Source organism: Lutra lutra, chromosome 5 (genome assembly GCF_902655055.1).
Source record: "Lutra lutra chromosome 5, mLutLut1.2, whole genome shotgun sequence".
Classification (NCBI taxonomy): domain Eukaryota; kingdom Metazoa; phylum Chordata; class Mammalia; order Carnivora; family Mustelidae; genus Lutra; species Lutra lutra.
The window spans coordinates 95,612,506-95,637,322 of record NC_062282.1 but is presented as its reverse complement, the minus strand read 5'-3'; the positions used below and the strand labels follow the sequence as shown (position 1 = coordinate 95,637,322).

The window sequence follows — 24,817 nt, the reverse complement described above, 5'->3', positions numbered from 1 at the left end:
TAACTTTGAGTTCATTTTTTAGTTTAATGTGATATTTAATGACATTATTGATGTATTTTCTAATTTTTATTTCTGGTTTTAGTATATGTGCTGCCAAAGTGAGCATTCTAATTTTTATTTCTGGATCAATTTATGCCAGATTACTCCCTTTCCAATTATGGCCTTTCAATATTCAGCATAAGTTTCAAAACATTCTTGGTTATCTGACGTGTAAAGTTTTTCAACTTGGATGCTTTTTAGTAACTCATGAAATTTAGAAATGATATTTAAAAGCTTATATATAACATAGATTTTATTTGTATATTTTTTATTTGCTTAAATCGGTGCTTTTTCAGCCAGGATTGTGCAGTAACCTCACCTGTGGAGTTTTAGAAAAAAATACACACATCAGGCTTCTACAACCTATTGGAATAAGTATTTCCTAGGTTAGAGTCTGGGCATCTATGTTTTTAAAAACTTTGCAGCTGATTCTTGTGCATACACCTGCTTCTCAAAATAGCATTTGCGTTTCTCTTTTTTCTATACGTCACCATGATATGTAGTATTTAAAGCAGAGTCGAGGTGGGGGCCTGGGCACCTAGCTGTCTCAGCAGAGCATGGGACTCTTGACCTCAGGGTTGTAAGTTCAAGCCCCACATTGTGTGTAGACATTACTTGAAAAATAAAATCTTAAAAAAAAAAAAGGCAGTGGGGATGTATTTATTATCATTTTTTTTAGTCTTAAAATAAGATTTCTAGCCTGTATTGTTCAGTTTCTTTCATGTAAAATGAGGGGATTTCATGGAAGATATCTTTGCACTGACTATGAACCTATGAGAACAGTTTTATTTTTGGCCTCAAATTCATAGCACATATTGATAATCAATTTTGGAAGTACCTTCTCACTTACTTATAGAAATGAATACTTTCTTAGATGAGTCGTAAGTGACCTTTTTTACTTAATTACCAGCATATTTTCATAAACAAAGCTTGGTCAGTTAAAAAAGATTATGGGCTTTTATATTTTAAAATTTGTCATGTTATGATGATTGAGCTTCAGATTGAAGACATTAATTTTTTGTTTATCAGAGCATCATTCGTTGTGATGAAGATGAAGCGCACGTTGCATCTGTATATTGCACTGTATGTGCAACTCATTTGTGCTCAGAGTGTTCTCAAGTTACTCATTCTACAAAGACATTAGCAAAACACAGACGAGTGCCTCTAGCTGATAAACCTCATGAGAAAACCATGTGCTCTCAGCATCAGGTACATGCCATTGAGTTTGTTTGCTTGGAAGAAGGATGTCAAACTAGCCCACTTATGTGCTGTGTCTGCAAAGAATATGGAAAACACCAAGGTCACAAGGTATGAATATAATTAGACTGGATGACTCTACCTAGTTTACCAACCTACTGTTTGTTTCCATTGATTTGGTTCTTTTTTTTTTTTTTAAGATTTTATTTATTTATTTGGCAGACAGATATCACAAGTAGGTAGAGAGGCAGGTAGAGAGAGAGAGGAAGGGAAGCAGGCTCACTGCTGAGCAGAGAGCCTGATCCGGGGCTCGATCCCAGGACCCTGGGATCATGACCTGAGCCAAAGGCAGAGGCTTTAACCCACTAAGCCACCCAGGCCCCCCCATTGATTTGGTTCTTTATGCCAAGTAGGAATTGGGGAAGATTCAGTAATGAATGAGTGGAGCTTGATAGCATGAAGAGATATGAGAGATTTAATTCCTGAATATCATAACAAAAATTTCAGAGAGGTCTTATCCTCCTTTCTTCACTGAAAAATAGCTTTCTAGTAGGAAACAAAATTTCTTTGTGTGCATGTTTTCATAATGCACTGGATTGTGTTGACAATATTTATGTCTATTGATGAACTGCTATTTATGGTGAAAATATAAAGTGAATCTCTTGGATTCCCTTTTTTTTGGGGGGGGAGGGAGGAAGAGGAGAGAGGGAGGATGATGGGGGTAGGGAGAGAGAATATCTTTTTCCTTAAAGATTTATTTATTTTAGAGAAAGAGAATATATTGCGGGGAGGGGCAGAGGAAGAGGTAGAGAGAAACTTCAGCAGACTCTGTCCTGAGCATGGAGCCAGATGCAGGGCTTGACATGGGGCTTGATGCAGGGCTTGATCCCACAACCCTGTAATCACAACCTGAGCCAAAACCAAGAGTCAGAGGTTTAATGGACTATGCCACCCAGGCGCCCCATGGGAGAGAGACTCTTAAGCAGGCTCCATGCCCAGCGTGGAGCCTGATGGGGGTGGTAGATCTCACAAGAGATCACAACTTGAGCTGAAATCAGGAGTTGAACATTTAACCAACTGAGCCACCCAGGCACCCCATCTTAAACTGTTATTAAGCAATAAATAGACTCCCAAATTCTAAATTATTTCTTTGGAGGGTAAATAGTTTTGGGGTGAGGGTAAATTAGTATTTATTATTTTGTGCTTTTCGTAAATCTATTATAAAAGCCATTTGTGACTGATACTTTTTTTTTATCATTGGAGTGATTTAAATAACATTTTTTAATCCTTAGTCAGTACTGTGAGTTCTGTTCTATAATTTTGTTGCACTTTAGCATTCAGTATTGGAACCAGAAGCTAACCAGATCCGAGCATCAATTTTAGATATGGCTCACTGCATACGGACCTTCACTGAGGAAATTTCAGATTATTCCAGAAAATTAGTTGGAATCGTTCAACACATTGAAGGAGGAGAACAGATAGTGGAAGATGGAATTGGAATGGCCCACACAGAACATGTATGGAATTTTTTTTCTGCTTTCTTTACCTTCTTACCCTTTTTACTTCTAACCTTTTCATCTTCTTGTATTTATTGAGCAATTACACTGTATTAATACCACACTAGTTACTGAAAATAAGTTTTTAGAAAAGGCTTTGTCTTTATGGAATTTATAATTCATTGTAGAAAAATGCCAGTTTCACCTGTGGTGACTGTATTTTGTGGGGGAAGTATAAAACACTTTGGCATTGCATAAGAGGGTCATTAATTTAGCTGAGTCAGGCAAAGTTTCCCAGAATACAAGATAGTAAACTGAGATGTGAAGAAATTTAGTCAGGGAGAAGAGTGAGGTGGGTGGGGGAGTGAATTGTCCTATAGAGGGAAGCATATGTTAAATGCCTGGAAGTAAGAACTGGACACATTATTGAAACAACTCAGTTCAGTACACTTGGATCTTTGAGTATTGGATGGGACATGGCAAGAAAAAATGTTGGAGAGTTAAGGGCCAAGTCATGTAGGATCTTATTAGCTATGTTAAAGATTTTAGACTTTATCCCAAGGGCAGTGATGAGCAATTGAAAAATTCGTGTAGGAATAAAATAATCAAATTTGCATTAAGAAAGGTAACTTTTCAATATAGAAAATGAATTGGAAGCAGGGGAACCTATTAATAGGAGGTTGCTGAAATTATCTGGTTGAGAGATGTTTATGGCCTATAATACTACAGTAGTGAGAATGGAGAGAGGTAGATGGGCTTGAGATTTTGGAGTAGTAGAATAGGTAGGTCTTAGTGATTGATTCATAATACTGATTTTGTAAGTAACTTGAAGGGTCAGGCATGATGCCTGGATTTCTTTCTTGCCCAAGTGAATGGATGGTGATACCATGCATTAATGGGGAAGGAGGAAAAACTTTGGGAGGGATAGTGGAACAAAGTAATAAGTTTAATTAAGATATTGAATTTATTATGTCTGTGAAATAATAAGGAAGATACCCTCCTGTGAACTGAAGAGTAAGTGGATGTTGGGAAGTGAGTGTATTTAACTTTTAAGAAGTTTAGCTGTAAAGAGAAGGAAGGAACTTAGGAAGTAGTTATAGACTTCCTTTTTAAATTGAATTATGGAGGCAAAAAGAATATTTTCGGATGGGAATATACAGGGATCTACAAAAATGCAATATTTTGCTTAGATAATCAAACAAATTGAAAGCTAAGTCATTGGGGAATAATGCTAGTACTGTTTTGTCAAATGCAGTAGTCATTACCCACATATGGCTATTTACGTTTAAATTATTTAAAAATCTAGTAAAATACAAAATTTGTTTTTTCAGTTTCATTAGCTGCATTTCAAGTATATTCAGGTACGTATAGCTAGTGGCTACTATATTGACCACACAGATACAGAATGTATCCACCATCACAGAGGGCTCTATTGTGCTAGAGTGAAAATATTTTATTCAGTGAATATTTACTGGACACATATAAGAGCTAGACACTCTTTTAGTATTGTTCTAGCTAAGGATATACTGCTGTATAAGTAAAAAAGTTCTGCCTTTGCAGTTCATATTCTAATATGGGAAAAAGGGTCAATACTTACAACAGAAGAATGTTAGGAGTTTGGAGAAAAACAAGAGAGAGGGAGAGTGCACTTTTATATGGGGTGTTCATGGATAGACTCCCTGAAAAAGGAACATTGAGCAAAGAGGTAAAGCAGATGAGTAAGGGAGCCATGCTAATATTTGGGGGAAGAGCATTCTAGGCAGAGAGAAGAGCAAATGCAAAGGTCCTGAGGTGCCTGGTGCACTTAAGAAACTGCAGAGTGCTCACTTCAGTAGCATATGCACTAAAATTGGAATGATACAGCAAAGATCATTAGCATGGCACCTGTGTGAGGATGATTTACAAATTTGTGAAGTGTTCCATATTTTTAGGGAGTAAGAGGAACAGTCTTCCAGTTATGAAATAAATAAGTCACAGAAATGAAAAGTACAGCATAGGGGGGAATATAGTCAGTAATAATTGTGATAAGGTTGTATGGTGACAGATGGTGACTATACTTACTGTAGTGAGTGAGCACTGAGTAATGTGTAGAATTGTCAGATCACTATATTGTACACCTGAAACTAATATAACATTGTGTATCAACTATACTTCAATAAAAACAAATGAAACAACTGTGGGGAGGCTAAATGCAGCTAGAGTAGGATGACAGAGTGTAGCAGGAGTTGAGATCAGGAAGGGTCTTACTGGTTACTTGCTCTTCTTTCTGTCAGGAATGCTCTTCAAGATACTGATTTGGTTTCCTCTCTTACCTTCTTCAGGTCTTTGCTTAGATGTTGCTTTCTCAGGGCGCCTGTCCTTGAACACCCCACATAAAGGATTTTGGCATTTACTCTCAGTGGAATGGGAAACATTTGGAGAATTTGGGGCAAAAGAATAATTGTTTCTGATATAACATTTTAAAAGGATCGGTCTGGTTACTGGTGGAGAACATGCTATAGAGGGCAGGAGTAGATCTAGTGAGATCAATTAGAGGACTGTTGTAATAATCAGGTGAGAGATGATGGATCAGGTTGGTAGAGGTGGAGGTGGTGAGGCTTGATCAGATTTTGGATATATTTTGAAGTTAGCAGAATTTTCCGAGGGGCTAGTTATGGAATTTGAAAGAGAAGTATTAAGGGTGACTCCAGTTTTTTTAGCTTGAACAGCATGGAGGATGGCATTGCCAGTTGCTGAGATGGAGGAAACTAGGTGTGGCCATGGGACAGACTGGAGAGTAGGTATTCCATTTTGCTTCAGTTGGCACTTCAACATTTGGATGTCCAAAGGCTGTGGTTAAGGAGAAAGATCAAGTGTTGAGATAGCAATTTTGAAATTTTTAAGGACATAGATGGTATTTAAATTTTCAATAATTCACATATAAAATCTTGGTTATGGTTAAAGTTGTTTCAAACTAATATTAATTTCCTTAGGTACCAGGTACTGCAGAGAATGCCCGGTCATGTGTCAGAGCTTATTTTTCTGATCTACATGAAACTTTGTGTCGTCAAGAAGAAATGGCTCTAAGTGTTGTTGATGCTCATGTTCGGGAAAAACTGATTTGGCTCAGGCAGCAACAAGAAGATATGACTATTTTATTGTCCCAGGTTTCAACAGCTTGTCTCCATTGTGAAAAGACTTTGCAACAGGTAGGTAGATTAAACATGATTACGACATACTTAAAATAACCTTTATGAGCAAAGCCTCATAAAGGAAGAAGGTGAAGGAATTTGTTCAAGCCGTAATGTGGGGAAGAATATTCCAGCTTAAGAAATGATTAGAGCAAAAACCCTAGGGCAACTTGCCTGGTGTATTTGAAAAATAGCAGAAGAAGCCACTATGGGTGGAACAGAGTAAGTAAAGGAAAGGGTAATAGAAGCTGAAACCTGGAAGTAATGGGGAGTTATCTATAAGGAAGGCTTTATGGGTCACTGGAAGGACTTCAGCTTTTACTGATTGAAATGGAGAAGCCATTGTGAAATTTTGACAAGAATGACTTGGTCTTACTTTAAGACGACTTTGATATGTAAAAAAATAGATTGAAGGAGGGCTAAGATGGAGGGAAGATGTTAGGAGAAAGAAGGAATTTGGAGGCTATTATAGAATTCCACATGAGAGAGAATAGTGGCTTGGCTAGTAGGAGTAAGAAGTGTCCAGATTCTGGATATCCAATAGGATTCGTTCGTTATGTGGGGCATGAGAGAGTAGAGGGCAAGAGTTTCAAGGGTTTTGTTCTGAGCAGCTGGAACGACATGCAAATAATAAGCAAAGTTTACTAGTTCATAATCAACTAATGTAAATTTGCAACAGTGAGCAAAAACTACACACGCTGCTCTCATGGAGCTTACCTATTGTTAGGAGAGTTCTGTCTTAAGAAGAATACATTGCTATGTGTGTAGAATATCTCTGGATTGATATTTGAAAAACTAGAATGTGTTTGACTTTGGCAGGCGAGAATTCTACCACTGAACCACCCATGCTAGAATGTGCTTGACTTTGAAGAGAGAGTTTGGAGATCTAGAGGGCAAGAGAAGCTTTTCAATTTCACCTTTAGTCAATTTTTTTTTAAAGATTTTATTTATTTTTTTATTTTCATTTATTTATTTGACACAGAGAGATCACAAGTGGGCAGAGAGGCAGGCAGAGAGAGAGAGAGGGAGGGAGGAGGAAGCAGGCTCCCTGCCAAGCAGAGAGCCCGATGTGGGGCTCGATCCCAGGACCCTGGGATCACGACCCGAGTTGAAGGCAGAGGCTTAACCCACTGAGCCACCCAGGCGCCCCTCTTTAGTCAATTTTTTAAAAACCAATACACATATATCTTAGTTTTTTTATAAAAGTACAACATACATATAGTGTGCATAAGGGTTCAGCTGGCTGAATTTTCAGACTGGGCATTACTGTGTAACTAACACCCATATTAAATAACAGAACATTACCAGCACCCCTAGAAACCCTTCATATTCCCTTCTAATAACCACCTGCCTTCCCCTCTGAGGATAAACCATTACCCTGACTTCTAATGCATATACTATTTTTGTCTCTTTTGGTAATTAATAAAAATAGAATCATGCAGTATGAAGTCTTCTTGTCATATCTTCTTTTACTTGACATTATGTTTATGAAATTCATATCATTAGGTATCATTGTGGCTGTTCTCATTGTGGTATAGTGTAACCTTTCTGAATATACCACAATTTAACTATTCTTCTATTGAAAGGCTCTTTAATTATTTATTAATGCCCAATTATTAGTCTAGTCAAATTTATATTTAAGCTAACTTTGAATACGATAATGTTAATTTTTCTTGATTTTTGGTGATAACTCTTTTTTCCTTCTTCCTATAACAAGTTTACCAGAAAACTATATTCTCTTTTCTAGGATGATTGTAGAGTTGTTTTGGCAAAGCAGGAAATTACAAGGTTACTAGAAACACTGCAAAAACAGCAGCAGCAGTTTACAGAGGTTGCAGATCACATTCAGTTGGATGCCAGTATCCCTGTCACTTTTACAAAGGTAATGTACAGTACTTCATTTTTAGGTATGGCTTCTGATAAATCATAATTGTTTTACATTCCATGATAATCAGCTTGAAGAGACAACTAAGAAATTCATAGGGTTTTTTGAAAAAAACTTTTATCAGTGGAAAATAGAAAGTGGTGTAATGAATCTCCATGTACCCATCACCTACTTTAACAATTAAAAACTTTATTTCATCTATCCTTTTCCCCATTCCCCTTTCTACCTCCAGTCTCTCAGGTTATTTTGGAACAAATCCCAGCATATCATTTCATCTATGAAATATTGTTGTGTGTATTTGTAAAAGGTAAGGACTATTTTAAAAAACATAACCAAAATATTGTTATAAACCTAAAAAAATTTAATAATGAATCTCTAATATTAACCATTATCCAGTTAGTTATTCAAATTTTCCAGACAGCTAAAAAAATGTTTTGTTTCTGGAAACAGAATCCAACCAAACAAGGCCTGTACTTGCCATTTCGTTGATATATTTTGGTCTCTTTTACAGTTAATTTCCTCTAATCTAAAAAGTTCATTTGTTTATGGGGCGCCTGGGTGGCTCAGTGGGTTAAGCCGCTGCCTTTGGCTCAGGTTATGATCTCAGGGTCCTGGGATCGAGCCCCGCATCGGGCTCTCTGCTCGGCGGGGAGCCTGCTTCCTCCTCTCTCTCTGCCTGCCTCTCTGCCTGCTTGTGATCTCTGTCTGGCAAATAAATAAATAAATAAAATAAATAAAATAAAAAGTTCATTTGTTTCATTTTATTTTCCTTTTTTAGGGTCTGTTTTTTTAGAACTTAATCTTATTTTTTTTTAAAAGATTTTATTTATTTATTTGACAGACAGAGATCACAAGTAGGCAGAGAGGCAGGCAGAAAGAGAAGAAGGGAAGCAGGCTGCCTGCTGAGCAGAGAGTCCGATGCGGGGCTCAATCCCAGGACCCTGAGATCATGACCTGAGCCGAAGGCAGAGGCTTTAACCCACTGAGCCACCCAGGCACCCCAGAACTTAATCTTATTTTATAGCTCTGTGAAACATTTACATGGTCCAGAGTCGAATCTACAAAGCAGGGTTTATTTAGAGAAGTCCAGCTTCTATCCCTAACCCCTCAATGCTTTTCCTCCTTTCTCCATAGAAAAGCCTCAAGAGTTTTTCCTTAGTTTTCTTCATCATGTAAAAAACAATACACGGAAATACATTTATTCACATATTTGTATGTACACTCATCATATTTAAAGGTAGAAAACATTACTTCTCCTCTTTGTTCTTTTCACATAAGTTTACGTCCTAGAGATTATTCCATAGCAGTATTCAGTTACATTTTCTGTTCTTTTTTTTTTGCAGGGTACTTTATTGTGCAGATATACCACATTTGTGTGTGTGTGTAAAAAATGGAAAAGTTACTATCTTATCCTTTTTTTTTTTTTTTGAAAGAAAACGTGAGCATAGGGAGAGGGGAGAAGCAGAGGGAGAGAGAAAATCTCAAGCAGGCTCCATGCTCAGCATGGAGGGAGCCCGATGCAGGTCTTGAGCTCATGACCCTGAGACCATAACCTGAGTTAAAATCAAGGAGTCAGATGCCTAACTCACTAAGCCACCCAGGCACCCTTAACCATTTTTAATTGTTACAGTTCCGTATTGTTAAGTATATTTACATTCAGTATACCTCCAGGAATTTTGCAGTTTGGAAAACTGAACTTCCATACCATATAAACAGTAACTCCCCTTTCCCCCTCTCTCACCACCTCTTGGGAACTACCATTCTACTTCTGTTTTTTGTGAATTTTAGTATTTGAAATACCTCATGTAATGACCAATATATAAGTGGAGCCATATAGTCAGTATTTGTTTTTTAATGACTGGCTAATCTCAATTAGTATATCCTCAGAGTTCACCCATATTGTGGCATGTGACAGAATTTTCTTCTGTTTTAAGGCTAAATAATACTGCATTGTTTGCATATACATTTTATTTATACATTCATCCATTGATGTACATTTGGGTTGCTTCCACATCTTGGCTATTATAAATAGTGTAACTGTGAACATGGGTGTACACATATTCCTCTGAGACCTTGCTTTCATTTCTTTTGGTATGTATCTGGAAGTGAGATTACTAGATATGGCAGTTATATTTTTATATTTTTGAGGAAATGTTGTTTTCCATAGTGGTTGTACCATTTGTAATCCTGCCAACAGTGCACAAGGGTTGCAGTTTTTCCACATTTTCATCAACACATTAATTTTTTTTCTTTCTTTTTTTTTTTAGATAGTAGCCATCCTGTTAGAAGTGAGGTGATATCTCATCGTGGTTTTGATTTGCATTTCTCTGATGATTAATGAAGTTGAGCCTCATTTCATATGCTTATTGGCCAGCTTATATCTTCTTTGGACAAATTTTGTACAAGTCCTTTACCTGTTTTTTAATTGAGTTCCTTGATTTTTTTCATTGAGCTGTAGGAGTTCTTTATATATTGTAGTAGGGAATCCATTCTTAGATACATGATTTCCAAATACTTGGTCACATTTTGTGAGTTGCTTCTTCACTTTGTTGATAGTGTCCTTTGAGTCACAAAAATTTAAGATTGATTTGGTCCCATTTGTCTACTTTTGCTTTTGTCAACTGTGTTTTTGGTGTGATATCCAAAAAAAAAAAAAAAAAATCCCTGCCAAATCCATTGTCATGAAGATTTTGCACTATGTTTTCTTCTAAGAGTTTTATAGTTTTGGGTCTCATTTTGGAACTTTTATCCATATTTTAAAATCCAAATATTTGTAATTGTTATACATTATTTGTAAATCTACCGTTTTATCAATATATAATGAACTTTTGTCTCTTAAAACAGTTTTTTTTTTTTTTTAAAGATTTTATTTATTTATTTGACAGACAGAGATCACAAGTAGGCAGAGAGGCAGGCAGAGAGAGAGGAAGGGAAGCAGGCTCCCTTTGAAGCAGAGAGCCTGATGCGGGGCTCGATCCCAGAAACCTGAGATCATGACCTGAGCCAAAGGCAGAGGCTTTAACCCACTGAGCCACCCAGGCACCCCTCTCTTTTTTTTTTTTTTAAGATCTTATTTATTTATTTGACAGAGATCACAAGTAGGCAGAGAAGCAGGCAGGGAGAGAGAGGAAGGGAAGCAGGCTCCCTGCTGAGCAGAGAGCCCGATGCAGGGCTTGATCCCAGGACCCTAAGACCATGACCCTGAGACCATGACCTGAGCCCAAGGCAGAGGTTTAACCCACTGAGCCACCCAGGCAACCCCCCGCAGGTGCCCCTCTTAAAACAGTTTTTGATTTAAAGTCTAATTTGTCTCATTCTAGGATAGCCACCCCTGCTCTCTGGAATATGGTTTACATGGAATATCTTTTTATTTTTCTTCACTTTCAGCCTTCTTATGTCATTAAATATGAAGTGAGTCTCTTATAAACAGCCTATTGTTAGATCTTGGGTATTTTTTATCCATTTAGTCAAACTGTGTCTTTTCATTGGGGAATTAAACCCATTTATATTTCAAGTAATTATTAATAGTTAAGGACTTGTTATTACCATTCTGTTCATTGTTTTTTATATATCTTACAGCTTTTTTCTTTTCCTTTTGCCTTATTGCCTTCTTCTGTGTCTCGGTGATTTTTTTTTTTTTGAAGATTTTATTTATTTATTTGACAGACAGAGATCACAAGTAGGCAGAGAGGCAGGCAGAGAGAGAGGAAGGGAAGCAGGCTTCCTGCTGAGCAGAGAGCCTGATGTGGGGCTCAATCCCAGGACCCTGGGATCATGACCTGAGCCAAAGCCAGAGGCTTTAACCCACTGAGCCACCTAGGCGCCCCTCAGTGATTTTTTATAGTGTCATGGTTTGATTCCTTAGTCATTTCTTTTTGTGTATATTCTGTGGATTTCTGTGTTTACCATTGCTATTACAAAGAACATCTTGTTATAACATTCTGTTGGAAAGTGGTAAGAATTTAACTTCTGCATATAAACGGTCTATTATTTTATAGCTCCACCCCCCATACTTTATGTTTTAATATCACAGATTACATCTTTGTATATTGTATACCTGTTACCGCAGGCTTATAGTTTTTTTTTTTTTAATGTTTGTTATTTCAGTTCTGTAAGGAATTAGATTTGTGCAACAAAATTATAATAATACGGGTTGCTATTTGTCCATGGAATCAGAGGAATGAGTAGGAGATGAAATAATTAACAAAAATATTATAAATAAAAGTATAAATGCTAGTACTTTTAAATTCCATATCAAAATAAGATTTAAATTTTTAAAAATTACAGGACAATAGAGTTCACATTGGACCAAAAATGGAAATCCGAGTTGTTACATTAGGATTAGATGGTGCTGGAAAAACTACTATTTTGTTTAAGTTAAAACAGGATGAATTCATGCAGCCTATTCCAACAATTGGTAAGTCTAAGTACTGCTTTTTACTTTGATGGATGCTTTATAGACAAACCCTAGCTTATAGCTGAGTTCTTGGGGGGTCTTATTTTATGCCAGTATGGCACTGTGGTGGGCTCTTTACTGGCTCTAAGACACTAACATGTCTGAGAAAAAAATGAAAGGTTCAGTGCTGTGGGATTGAAATGTGGATGGTGGGATATTAAGACAGAACAGTGTTGGTGGGACAGTTGGAAGGATTAAAGGATTGGTGAGGATTAGGGTGAGGGAGGGGTAGTGGTGCAGAGCTGTTAGGTATTTGAGTTTCAGGATCTAAGGATCCTGCTGGAGGCTTAGAGGGCTAACAGCTCTTAAAGGTATATATTCCCCATCTAGGTTTATTAGGAGTGGAGTTGGTTGGGGCAGCAGTAGATATTGCTGTATGAAGATAACTTGTATTATCACAATTCTAAACAGTGGGTCACCTGTGTTTGGTGTGTTATTCATTATAAATACAAGTTCAGTATTAAAGTAACTTTTTTTTAAAAACAGGTTTTAATGTGGAAACTGTAGAATATAAAAATCTAAAGTTCACTATTTGGGATGTAGGTGGAAAACACAAATTAAGACCACTGTGGAAACATTATTACCTCAATACCCAAGGTAAGAATGAAAATTGATATCTTAGTTTTTCAGAATTTTATGATGCCAGTTTTCTGTGGAATTGATTTTAACTAGTGAAACTTATTTTTATTAAAATGCTAAGGTGGAAAGATTGGGATATGTACTTCGGTTTATTCATTAAAAAAAATCATAGCTTAAAACCATACTTACCTTTTATATCTAGGCAGTTAGGAGTACATACCGCTTGCTGCTCTTAACAGTTAAAGTACATTATTACTATTCATATGAGTGTGATCACTGGTAATATTGTGAGGAAGGACAGAATTCTTGGTGTATGTTTCCACTGCTCTCTTCAATTCAGTAAAATATTTGTCTCATTATAATCTCTCAGTTACTCCAGAAGAACCTGCAGTGTTTTGCTTTTGGCCAAACGGTTTTACCACACATTCCACCTAAAGTATTTTTTATATTTAGGCCCCATTTTATGCTTTTGCCTGTACCCAACATGAAACTTATGTTCATGCCACGTTTCATATATCGTCATACCTTCCACCTAGCAGAGAAACTAGGTAATTATTTTTACATTGGGATTTTTGATACAGTGATTAATAGAGAAAAAATGGGATTTTGAACATGAGGAACAGTTGAAAAATCGGGATTTTTAGTTACCATGAGGTAGCTAGAAAGATTTCAAAAGGGAATCAATTCAGTATATACTTGTGATGTTTCTGCTGTATATTTTGAATACAGTATATGTGGAAGGTGCTGTGTAAGGCACCTAGAGAGAATACTTTGGAGAGATAAAGATGGTGATTTATTTAGATTATTTTTTGGCCTAGAAAGTAGTAGTCAAAGAATAAGTAGCATCATAGGCCACAAAAGAAACCTCAACAAATTCAAAAAGATCAATGCATCTTTTCTTTATTTTTCTTTTTTTAAAGATTTATTTACTTAGTGTGAGTGGGGAATGGGCAAATGGAGAGGGAGAGGGAAAGAGAGAATCTCAAGCAGACTCCCTGAGGAGCCCCTTGTGGGGCTTGACCCCATGACCCTGAGATCATGACCTGAGCTGAACAACTGTGCCATCAAGGAATCCCTCAATGCATCTTTTCTGACCACAATGCTATGAAACTAGACGTCATCCACAGGAAAGAATATGGGAAGACTGCAAATATATAGGGGTTAAATAACATGCTACTAAACAATGAATGGGTCAACCTGAAAAATCAAAGAAGAACTCAGAAAGTATGTGGAAACAAATGAAAATGAAAACACAGTGGTTCAAAACCTTTGGGATGCAGCAAAAGCTGTTCTAAGAGGGAACTCTGTAGCAATACAGGCCTACCTCAAGAAGTAAGACAATCTCAACTTAACCTTATACCTAAAGGAGCTAGGAAAAGAACAAACAAATGCAGCCCAAAACCAGTAGAAGGAAAGAAATAATAAGATTAGAGCAGAAATAAATGATACAGAAACTAAAAAAAACTTACAGAACATGTTGATCAATGAAACCACGAGCTTGTTCATAAAAAAAAGTCAATAAAATTGATAAACTGCTAGCCAGAGTTATCAAGAAAGAAAGAGAAAGGAAACAAATAAATCACAAATGAGAGGAAAAATGTTTAACAATAACAAAAAAAAAACCCCACAGAAATAGAAACAATTAGAATATTATGAAAAAGTATATGTGGACAAATTGGACAATCTAGAAGAAATGGATAAATTCCTAGAACCATAAACTACTAAAACTGAAATAAGAAAAAAATAGAAAATTTGAACTGTCTGATTACCAGCAAAGCAATTGAATGAGTAACCAAAAAACTCCCAGAAAATAAAGGTACCTGGGTGGCTCAATAAGTTAAGTGTCTCCCTTTGGCTTAGGTCATGATCTAGGAGTCCTGGGATCCAGCCCTGCATCTGGCTCCCCACTCAGTGGGTAGTCTACTTCTTCTCTCCCTCTGCCCCTCCCCACTGCTTGTGCTCCCCTCTCTCTCTATCTCTCAAATAAATAAGTAAAATATTTTTTTAAGGTTTTATTTATTTATTTGACAGATCACAAGTAGTCAGAGAGGCAGGCAGAGAGAGAGAAGAGGAAGCAGGCTCCCTGCTGAGCAGAGAGCCCAATGCAGGACTCGATCCCAGGACCCTAAGATCACGACCTGAGCCAAAGGCAGAGGCTTTAACCCACTGAGCCACCCAGGCGCCCCCAATAAGTAAAATAGTTAAAAACAAAACAAAACTCTCAACAAACCAAAGTCCAGGATCAGATGGCTTTGCAGGAGAATTCTACCAAGCATTTAAAGAAGAGTTAATACCTATTCTTCTCAACTATTCTAAAAAATAGAAAAGGAAGGAGAACTTCCAAATTCATTCTATGAGGCCAGCATTACCCTGATATCAAAACCAGATGGATAACACAAAAAAGAACTACCATCCGATTTCTCTGAACAAAGATGCAAAAATCCTCAATAAAATACCAACAAATTGAATCCAACGATATAAAAAGATCATTCACCACTACCAATTTGTATTTATTCCTGGGTTGCAAGTGTGTGTCAGTAATTGCAAATCAATCAACATGATAGATCATGTCAATAAAAGGATAAAAACTCTATGATCATTTCAATAGATAAAAAAAAAAAAGGCATTTAACAAAGTACATCTCTTTATGATAAAAACTCTCAACAAAGTGGGTTTAGAGGGAACATACCTCAACATAATAAAGACCATCTATGAAAAACCCATAGCTAACATCATCAATGAGAACCTTTCCCCTAAGGTTAGGAGCAAAACAAGATGTCCATTCTCATCACTTTTATTCAGCATAGTCCTGGAAGGGCTAGCCACAGCAATCAGACAAAAAAAGAAAAGGCATCCAAATTGGCAAGGAGAAATAAAACTTTCACTGTTTGCTGATGACGTGATAGTATGTGTGTGTGTGTGTGTGTGTGTGTGTGTGTGTGTGTGTGTGTGTATGTATCTGGGCTGAAAGACCACCAAAAACTGTTAGATAAACGAAGTCAGTTAAGGTATAGGATACAAAATCAATTTACAGAATTCTGTTGCATTTTTATACACCAGTAATGAAGCAGCTGAAAGAGAAGTTAATAATCCCATTTACAGTTGCACCTAAAATAATAATGATACCTTGGTATAAACTTAACCAAAGAGATAAAAGACCCATACTCTGAAATCTCTAAAACACCGATCAAACAAATTAAGGTGAAACAAAGAAATGGAAACACATTTCATGCTTATGGATTGAGAAAAATATGGAGTGCCTCGGTGTCTCAGAAGGTTAAGCACCATCCGCCTTTGGCTTAGGTTATGATCTCCAGGTCGTGAGATCGAGGCTCACATCAGGCTCTCAGCTCAGTGGGATGTCTCCTGCTGCCTTCCCTCTGCTTCTCCCCCTGCTTGCGCTCTCTCTCTCTCTCTGTCACTCTCAAATGAATAATAAAGTCCTAAAAAAATACTTAAAAAAATGAAAGGACAAATATTGTTAAAATGTCTATACTACCCAAAGCAATCTACACACTTAATGCAATTCCTATCAAAATACCAACAGCATTTTTCATAGAGCCAGAACAATCCTAAAAAGACCCCGAATAGCCAAAGCAATCTTGAAAACGAAAAGCAAAGTTGGAAGTATCACAATTCTGGACTTCCAAGTTAAATTACAAAGCTGCAGTAAACCATTATGGTACTGGCACAAAAATAGACATAAAGATCAATAGAACAGAATGGAAAACCCAGAAATAAACCCACAATTGTACAGTCCATTAACCTTTGCTAAAGCAGGAAAGAATATCCAATTGGAAAAAGATAGTCTTTTAAACAAATGGTGTTGGGAAAACTGGAAGCGACGACATGTTAAAAAAAAAAATGAAACTGGACCACTTTCTTACACAATACATGAAAATAAATTCAAAATGAATTAAAGACCTAAATGTTAGACCTGCAGCCATAAAAAGCTTAGAAAAGAGCACTGGTAATAATTTCTCTGACATTGGCCTAGCAACTTTTTTCTAGATAGGTCCTTTGGGGCAAGCAAAACAAAAGGAAAGATAAACACTGGGACTACATCAAAATAAAAACCTTCTACACAGCGAAGGAAAAAAACAAAATGAAAAGGCAACCTATGGAATGGGAAAAGGTATTTGTAAATGACATATCCAATGAAGGGTTAGTATCCAAAATACATCAAGAACTTACACAACTCAAGATCCAAAAACCAAATAATCCAATTAAAAAATGGTCAGAAGACGTGAATTGACATTTCTTCAAAGAAGACATCCAGATGGCCACCAGACACATGAATGTATGCTCATCATCATTTACCATCAGGGAAATGGAAAACAAAACTGCAGTGAGATATCACTTTACACCAGTCAATAATGTCAACAATATAAGAAATAACAGGTTTTGGTGAGGATGTGGGGAAAAAAAAGGAACCCTCTTCCAGTGTTGATTAGAATTCAAACTGGTGCTGCCACTCTGGAAAACAGTATGGATTTCCTCAAAAAGTTAAGATTAGGACTACTTTATGATCTAGCAGTCGGACTACTAGGTATTTACCCAAAGAATACAAAAACATTAATTCAAAGGGATACATGCACACCAATGTTTATAGTACTATTATCAACAATAGTCAAGTTATGGAAATAGCTCAAGTGTCCATTGATGAATGGGTAAAGAAGTTGTGAGATATATATATATATGAGTTATGAGATATATATATATATAATGGAATATTACTCAGCCATAAAAAATGAGATCTCGTCATTTGCAATAACATGGATGGAGCTAGAGAGTATAATGTTAAGTGAAATAAGTCAGAGAAAGACAAAGGCCATATGGCTTCACTCATGTGGATTTTAAGAAACAAGCAGGGCGCCTGGGTGGCTCAGTGGGTAAAGCCTCTGCCTTCAGCTCAGGTTGTGATTTCAGCATCCGGGGATCAAGCCCCGCATTGGGCTCTGCTCAGCGGGGAACCTGCTTCTCCCTCTGTTTCTCTGCCTGCCTCTCTGCCTACTTGTGATCTCTGTCAAATAAATAAATAAAATCTTTAAAAAAAAGTATTAAGGGGCGCCTGGGTGGCTCAGTGGGTTAAAGCCTCTGCCTCTGGCTCAGGTCATGATCCCAGAGTCCTGGGATCAAGCCCTGCATTGGGCTCTCTGCTCAGCAGGGAGCCTGCTTCCCTTCCTCTCTCTCTGCCTGCCTCTCTGCCTACTCGTGATATCTGTCTATCAAATAAATAAAATCTTTTTTTAAAAAAGTATTAAAAAAAAGAAACAAGCAAGCAAAGGGGGGAGAAAAGAGAGAAATCTAGAAATGGACTCTTAACTGTAGAGAACAAACTGTTGGTTATCATGGGGAGTTAAATGGGGGACAGATGGAAAAGGTGATGGGGATTAAGGAATGCACTTGTCAAGATGAACATTGGGTGATTAAAAACTTAAAAAAGGAACAAGTAGCATCATTATGGAAATCATGAAAGGTATATTCTAATTAAGAAGAATATTCATATACACAGCACTTTGTGTTTGGTGGAGCAAGTGTTGTAAATCCTGTTACACATGAGGAAGAGATCTGAAAAGTTAGGTGAACTACTTGAGGTCATACTGTTAAGTATTGCTAGGTGCTCTTATAGTAGGCAGCCTTTCTGTGAAAAACATAGTAAATAGTAGACTAACCATAATAAGATAATGAGACCATTAAAATATTTGGTCCATTTATGAAAGTTAACAAATGACTAATTCGTTTTTTTTGGGGGTGGGGTAGCTGTTGTATTTGTTGTTGATAGCAGTCATAGAGACAGAGTTAGTGAAGCACACAGTGAACTTGCAAAGTTGTTAACGGAAAAAGAACTCCGAGATGCTTTGCTCCTGATTTTTGCTAACAAACAGGTAAGACGTTTACATTTCAGAATACTTATTTAGTATTTTGTGTATTCTATGTCATAAGGTAGCATAAACTAATTTCAAAACTGATAATTCGATAGATATTTAAGAAGTTTGTGCTGGGTATTTTAAATACAATATATATAGAAAGTGCTCTACTTGGTACCTTGGAGTATATAAGGTGGTTGATGCTTACCAGAAACTCCTATATACGTTTGTAAACATGTAAGTGACTGTATATGAGATTCTAATACATAGAAAACTGGTAAGTAACTTCAGTAATATTAACGTGTCATGGAAAAATAGAGTGGTTCTAAAGGTGGCATCTTATAAAAGATGTGTACAGTGGGATTTGAGTTGAAATTATGATAAGAGTTCAAATTATGGGTAGGACTTGAGTCAGTATGTGAAAGAAAGAACACTGTAGGCAGAGAAAATGGAAGCATGAATGTTTTAGGGGAGCATCGATGAGGTCTAGGCTGAAAAACTTAGATTTTATTCCATGACAAAGGAAAACCAGCAAAAGGTTTTCAGACTCATATCTGTGTTTTAAGACTGTAATCTGGGGGTAGGACACAGAATTAATCAGGGAGAAGGGACTAGAGACAGGCAGGTGCAGTGAATTGCTGTAATAATTCAAGTGGGAGAGTTAACAAGACTCTGAATTAAAGGAATAGAAGGGTGGAAGCAGATGGAAAAGAGTTTATGAAGGTAGATTTGTTAGAATTTGGTGTCTGAATGGGGACGGTCAAGGACAGGGAGAAGCTACATATTCCTAGATCTTGAGTCTATGCTTCTAGGAGGATGAGAATGCTTTTCCGTACAGAAGGGCTAAGATCTCATAAAAAGGAAGGGTAGGATGAAGAATAAGGGATTTCCCTCTTAACAAAAAAAATAAAAGGCAAACTACTAAGAGCAGATACACTTTGCTTTACTTACTGAAAAAGACATGCAGATAAGGCAAAGTGGAATATCATTTCCACTTAAATTGTTAAAAATGTTTCACAATCTTCAGACTCACATATACTGTATGGTGTGGTTTTAAACACATTTTCTTGGAGGGCAATTTGGCAGTACCATACCTATCAAAATTTTAGATGCATATACCCTTGCACCATACAATTCTACCTCTAGTAATGTATTCCAGATATAAATATCCTAAGGTTATCCTGCAGATAATGTTGCAAATGAATGTAGTTAAAAATATGTTACATATGTATATGTATGTACTTGTAATAGCACATAAACAGAACCTCAATCTAGATATTAAGTAAAGGACGGATTAAGAAAATTATCTTGCACCTACACCCTGGAATGCAATTCAGATGTTAAAAATAATGTAGGTCTTCTTGTCCAAATAATGGAAAGATATCTATATTTAAGATGTGTTAAGTTAAAAAAAAAAAAAAAAGCTAAAGTGTGTTTCTGTTTATTTGTATGAATGTGCATGGAAATTATCTGGACAACTATATAAGAAATCATAATTCGTGGTTGCATCTAGGAAGTAGGGGTGTTCAGGAGTATTTGGAGTGGGAGTTTAGTTACTGTTCATTATATAAACTCTATGTATAAGCCATTTTTGTGATACGCATGCATTAACCTGTTTCTTTTAAGTTGATGCCATATGATTCAGGCAGTATCTTTCATTCAGGTTTCATTACCTTTATTGATTTCACTGTAAGGCCATTCTTACAGACTGTACTATAAATGATCTTAATCACAACTCTACTTTTCTCTATACTTATTAATCACAGAATAATTACTGAGGGGTGAATCTAGGTTTTAACTTTAGCTTTCTGTTAGAATGGTACCAACAGACTTCGTTTTAAATGGTAATTTTGATGGGCTGATTATAAAAAAGATTCTGATATGTATATCTTTCAGGATGTTGCTGGAGCTCTGTCCGTAGAAGAAATCACTGAACTTCTTAGTCTGCATAAATTGTGCTGTGGCCGTAGCTGGTATATTCAGGGCTGTGATGCTCGAAGTGGTATGGGACTTTATGAGGGGTTAGATTGGCTCTCAAGGCAACTTGTGGCTGCTGGAGTATTGGATGTTGCTTGATTTTAAATGCAGAAGTTATTTAAAGTTTTGTGGTTAAGAGTTATTTTGCACATAAATGTTATAAGAAATTCTACATCTCAAATAGTTTATTTAGGATGTATATTTAAAAGGAATCTTGGGTGGGGAATTCAGTACAATATTGCCTTTTAAAAAATTACTCTGTAATAAAATTTAAACGTGAGCAGATTAAAATTGCATTAAGTAGGGACTTCTTGAAGATACATTTTTTAAAAACATACATTTGTTATTTAAGTTTTTCACATTATGTGTGACCCATATATTGGCAAAGAAGTAGTCAGAGAAAGGGTAAGATGAAGGTTTATTCTTTCAATTAAAAAAGGAATAGGCAACTGAATACTGAATGGAACCTCTGTGTGAAGCAAGTAAAGCATGGCTTCTTCTTTATCTTTCCTTTTACCTGGATTTTGGCAGTATTTAGTAGCAAAAAAGCAGTGATGTAATGAAATAGAATCCAGACTGCATCTTGGGGTAACAGGATTACTTTACTTCTTTGTTCAGCGTAACAGAATATCTTTAATGCTAAGTACTATAAACTTACAGAAAATTAATATTTTATAATGTTTTATTGAAACTTTCTCTAAGCCCTTTTATATAAAACCCAGTGAGTCAGATGAAATGTTATCTAACTAGATATGAGTGTCAGATTAGTATTAAACTGAAGAACAATTAATAATAAAACTGTGAAAGTCAGTTATGTTGTAGTTAATCTTCACTTATGAAAGACCCATTTCCAGGGTTGAACTTCGAAGTGTTATTTCCTAGGTCACAGCTCTAAATTGGTTCTCCTATTTTCAGCACATTTAAAGTAGTTAGTTTCTTTTTAAAATAATACTGCATCCTTAGTGGGAACGACCATAGGCAAAATGTAGTAAGTTACACATAGAACCAGGGTTGGCTGTACATAAAAGATAGAGATCTAAGTTGGAAACTACATTTACCTTAAGAGAAGTCATTTAAAGTAGTGGAGAATCAGTTACTTTAAATGCTTTCCCAAAATAAATACACTTGTCTTGACAATAAGACATTATTAAGGCTCTTCATGGTAAGGCCTTGAAAAGTTAAGGAAGGAAAAGAAATGTTCAGAAACTTTACATCACATTTATTATGCAGTGTTGTAGAAGTTTAAAATTTTGTGCTTTTCAGTTTTTCATTTTTTAAGGATACTCACTTATTATAGCCATATAACTTATATTTAAACATGGCTAGATTGGGTTTTGTTATTACTATTTTTTTAATGCTCCTCAGCCTTTAGGATGAAGCTGAATAATCCCGAGTCTTATTAGTTGAAATGCTAGGAGATGTCCCTCTTAGGTGGCACTGTTTTGGTTCATTCTCTTCAAATGTACTTTTGTTTGTTTAAAATAAACAGCAAAACTTTTAGAATACAAAGCATTAAAAAGAAGTCCATCAGTGTTATGGGCAGTATGTAAATAAGTAAATATTTCATCCTTTATTTTTCAAGTAAAAGTCATGCTGTTACAAGTGTAATTTGTGCATATAAGTAATACTTATGAATTAAATTATTTAATAATTGATTATAGTAACTGTGAAGAATAAAAAACACGTTAACATTTGCCTGTGAGCCCTTGACCTGTTTTCTCTACTAGGTAATTGGGAAAAAAAAGTCTAACACTAACATGTGAACTTGTTTTCCTTATAAATTAAGTTCATTTCACCAATTTTGCTAAACTTTGTAATTCACATTGTTAGCATATTACTAAACACAATGTAAAAATTGTGCTTAGACCTGATTATAATGTACATAATAGTGTTTGTGTGTGATTTCTTTTTTAAGAAATATTTTTCTCAGGCTCTTATGACTATTTGTCGTTGTATTCTTTCACTGATTATTAGTTAAGATTTTGTAGTTCCCTCTGGGAAATGTCAAACTTAATAATGAGAGAGATGTTTTAAATCCAGTCTATTAGGATTTGCCTCCTAGCTCCGAATTTCTGTATTAAGCCTAAATATTACTGTATGGTTTATGTAAAGCAGGTTTTAACAAGTATGTAGCCCTGGTCTGTAATTCTGGAATGCTTTATCATCACCAGAAGCCATTATTTGCATTCCATATAGACAGCAATAAAATGTTAAAATAATTTTAAAGAGGTCCTATCATTATTCTAAAAGTTCTGTTTCATGTACCATCTCTCTACTAGTATAACTAGTAACCAGTTAAAGTCATATTTGTGCTGTGGTTCAGAGAAAGAAAACCAAGTGGAGTAGCGGTTGACTTGCATGTCAAATCTGAGTTGCAGTTTATTAAAGATTTAGAAATAATTTATTCTGTCGTTGCAGTGTAAGCCACACATAAATGAGTATTATTGCTAGTGTTTTGATAGAACTAAAATTTTTCATCAAAGAAAGTGAAACTCGGTTTTAAAATTTTAAGTAACTACTTTAGAAAATGTCTGAGAAAACTTAGGTGTAGCCTATAAACTAATACTGCTAAAAGGAAGACATTTTCTGTAGCATTGAAATACCCTTGAATCTGCAAAGTAGTAATAGGGAAAAAGACATTGTACTTTCCCAAAAAAAATAATGAAGAGGATGAATAAGCATCTTGCTAATAATTTAAAACATGCTTTTAAAAAAGCACATCTCAGGGGTGCCTGAGTGGCTCAGTGGGTTAAGCCACTGCCTTCGGCTCAGGTCATGATCTCAGGGTCCTGGGATCAAGCTCCACATCGGGCTCTCTGCTTAGCAGGGAACCTGCTTCCCCCTCTCTCTCTGCCTGCCTCTCTGCCTATTTGTGATCTCTCTGTCAAATAAATAAATAAAATATTTTTAAAAAAAAGTACATCTGGCAATGTCTGTTTTTAGGTCTACTGATTATGTTAAATTTATGACATGAAATGGAAAAATTTGTTTATCAAATAGGATTTTTCACTCAAGCAAAATAACTATGTTTGGCAAAATGGGGCAACACCACCAGTTGGTGGCAGTATTATCAAAAATTTAGGATTATGTTTTCAGGAATGAATAAATTGCTAGGGAGATGTCTAGACACATAAAATAGGAAGAAAGGTAAATGTCACAATGAGAAGTCACTTTATGTCTAAGACCTTCTAAGGAGGACATGATATTAGTTTAAAGTAGCACAACTTGGCACATTCTTCCATCTCACAGGTTTGTGGTACAAAATGGATAAAGGAAGTAATCCTGTTTATCAACACAAAGTGTAAGTTTAAACATAAGAATGTGAATTCCCTAAACAGGTCTGTTGAACGTGTCCCTCCTTTAACTTCTTGTTCTCCTTTAACTTCAAGAGTGTCTGGAAACTAGAAGCAACGGCTCTTTTTTTTTTTTTTTTTTAAGATTTTTATTTATTTATTTGACAGAGATCACAAGTAGGCAGAGAGGCAGGCAGAGAGAGAGGAAGGGAAGCAGGCTCCCTGCTGAGCAGAGAGCCTGATGCGGGACTCGATCCCAGGACCCCGAGTTCATGACCTGAGCCGAAGGCAGCGGCTTAACCCACTGAGCCACCCAGGCGCCCCAACGGTTCTTAATAGTTAGGAAGTCAGGAGGGAAAGTGAAGAAGAAATCAATACAACATTTTGAACTCATACTGTTTTACAGCTCGAGTTACTAATAATTGCTCCATTATTAGCTACTAAAAGTTTTACTTAATATATAGTTTTTAAAAAAAATTTTTATTTATTTAGACAGAGATCACATGTAGGCAGAGAGGCAGTCAGAGAGAGAGGGGGAAGCAGGATCCCTGCTGAGCAGAGAGCCTGATGTGGGACTCCATCCCAGGACCCTGGAATCATGACCTGAGCCAAAGGCAGAGGCTTAACCCACTGAGCCACCCAGGCACCCCAATATATACTTTCTTGATGGTATATTTAGTAAGGTAAGAAAAGATACTATAACTTGAGGACAGAAAATTTGAATTTAGTTACGTGAGGAAAATAATGTGAAAATAGTAAAATGGACCTGTATGTAAAATTAAGGACTGAAGTATTAATTTATTCTTATTCTTATATTTAAATACTAGGTGTAATACTCATTTAAATGTGATTTAC

The 24,817-nt window shown here is 36.2% G+C and overlaps 1 protein-coding gene and 1 non-coding gene across 3 annotated transcripts in view; both read left to right on the top strand.

The window, feature by feature from the left end:
• The window catches only part of TRIM23 (tripartite motif containing 23), a 31,933-nt gene extending 9,045 nt beyond the window's left edge, over positions 1-22,888 (top strand). Inside the window, exons 4-11 of one of the 2 annotated variants that reach the window (XM_047730591.1) lie at positions 1,069-1,347; positions 2,571-2,753; positions 5,705-5,920; positions 7,650-7,784; positions 12,075-12,204; positions 12,730-12,840; positions 18,586-18,710; positions 20,589-22,888. In XM_047730591.1, the coding sequence (XP_047586547.1) occupies positions 1,069-1,347; positions 2,571-2,753; positions 5,705-5,920; positions 7,650-7,784; positions 12,075-12,204; positions 12,730-12,840; positions 18,586-18,710; positions 20,589-20,768 (1,359 nt within the window). In that variant the 3' untranslated portion in view covers positions 20,769-22,888. The remainder of the gene's footprint in view (positions 1-1,068; positions 1,348-2,570; positions 2,754-5,704; positions 5,921-7,649; positions 7,785-12,074; positions 12,205-12,729; positions 12,841-18,585; positions 18,711-20,588) is intronic. The other variant, XM_047730592.1, reaches the window with a different exon arrangement.
• Positions 4,552-4,661, top strand: LOC125101409 (U6 spliceosomal RNA). Its single transcript, XR_007127824.1, has one exon. It is a non-coding gene; the product is annotated as a U6 spliceosomal RNA (small nuclear RNA).
• Positions 22,889-24,817: the final 1,929 nt, after the last annotated feature.